The sequence below is a fragment of the Phaethon lepturus genome, unplaced genomic scaffold (genome assembly GCF_000687285.1).
Source record: "Phaethon lepturus isolate BGI_N335 unplaced genomic scaffold, ASM68728v1 scaffold42844, whole genome shotgun sequence".
In the NCBI taxonomy this organism is placed as follows: domain Eukaryota; kingdom Metazoa; phylum Chordata; class Aves; order Phaethontiformes; family Phaethontidae; genus Phaethon; species Phaethon lepturus.
In genome coordinates this window covers 13,563-15,226 of record NW_010536313.1, presented here as the reverse complement: position 1 = coordinate 15,226, position 1,664 = coordinate 13,563, and the positions used below count along the sequence as shown (strand labels likewise).

The window sequence follows — 1,664 nt, the reverse complement described above, 5'->3', positions numbered from 1 at the left end:
TAGAAGTGCTTGTGCTTATTTTGTATTGACTCAAATGATCTCCATGTTTAAGTTTTTTCTGTGCCTCTGGAAGGGCTATTACTTTTTAGGGCAGGCAGAATAAGCAGAGAAGAGTTGCCCTTTCAGTAGAGGCCTCTAACCTGAGTTACAGCGGAGCTAGGATTCTTCTGTACTGAAAGCAAAAGCACCATGTGAAATATTTGAACTGTGAATGTACTTGATTGCTAATTACATGTCCTTGTATTTGTTCAGGTAACTTGATCTTCTGGGATGTCAGCAGAAAAAGTGGATGGCGTTGTAGATTAGTTATAAGTTAATTTTTATTTTGTCCTATCCATACTCATCGTGAACAGTCATCATAAAATGGATGCTTTGGGCAGTCTGCTTCCTCCCGTGGTTGGAAATGGTGATACGGCTAATTCACAAGAATTACAAAAACTTCTGATTGACGAAAAAATGCGATGTGAACACCATAAAGCAAATTATCAAACTATAAAGGCGGAACATCTAAGGTACACTAATTTGAACAGGTTTCTTCATTTGAGCTGTTAAAAGGTGAAGCTAAATGTTAGGTGGAAGGGATTTGTGTGTATGTTAGCTACTTCTGTATTCAAGGACACATTTGAGTGTTGTTCATATTAGAAAATAAACTATTCAAAATACCTTAAGACATTGCAGATTATGTTTCTGCAATACTTTTCATGCTTGTAAATATGGGATAACCTTTCAGTATATTACAGGAAGAGGATATTAGTAGCTTAGTTCTAACTTGGTATTTGCATGTTTACTTCTGCATGTGAGTTTTTTGAGCTGTAAGATCTAATTTTAGAGGGTAAATATAAATATGTGTTTTGTCTTGCAGATTGCAGGAGGAATATACAAAATCACAAGATGAACTGAAGCGGTTGTTGGTTGAAAAGCAGACTGTACATGACAAATTTCAGATTCTTCTTGCTGAATATCGAGAGGAGTTGCTGGGTAAAACACAAGAGCTGGAAAAACTGAAGATGCAGGTGAGGTAATTTACTGGAAGGACTTAATATGAATTTTAATCCTGTAATAGGCCATGCATATATTTCTGTTTATGTAACATGTATCTACCTAGCTTGCATATATTTCAGATATCTTGAAATTCACCTACCCCAAGCAATGTTTCTTTTCTAGAGTGACCATGGGTTGAAATTATTGTTTTCTTGTTTAGCTGAATCTTCCAAATCCTGTTGTTATGTGCTATGTTAATAGTAAGACCCTCAGTCTCTCTCTGTGCGTGCTCTTCTGTTGAATCATCTGCCCTGGAGAAGAACTTAGATGCCTAAAACTGTTAGGATAAGTGACTGGAAAAATAGATACTCGTTTCTCTTCATGATGACAGCTTGCTTCATCTTAAAAAAAAAAAACCAACCACCAAACACAAAACCAGACAAAAACCCCCCAACATTTAAGGTAACTTGGATCACACTTTCTGTAACTGCTTGTTTCCTTAAACTAATGCAGGACATGTTCTTAGGAAACAAATAAAGCATCTAACAAAGGATCCCAGACTCCAAATAGAGATGTGCATCGGTACTGTAACTAGAATTTGTTTTCAGGGAACAGATAAGTGGAAGAAAAGTAGAACAAATTGGAATATGTCACAGGTTGTGGATGAATTTTTTTTTTAAACA

The 1,664-nt window shown here is 36.1% G+C and overlaps 1 protein-coding gene across 1 annotated transcript in view; it reads left to right on the top strand.

Annotated features, from left to right (window-relative positions):
- The first annotated feature begins 363 nt into the window (after positions 1-363).
- CEP83 (centrosomal protein 83kDa) overlaps positions 364-1,664 on the top strand; it is a 13,913-nt gene continuing 12,612 nt past the window's right edge. The window contains exons 1-2 of the mRNA XM_010286127.1: positions 364-512; positions 863-1,013. Of these exons, the coding sequence (XP_010284429.1) occupies positions 364-512; positions 863-1,013 (300 nt within the window). The remainder of the gene's footprint in view (positions 513-862; positions 1,014-1,664) is intronic.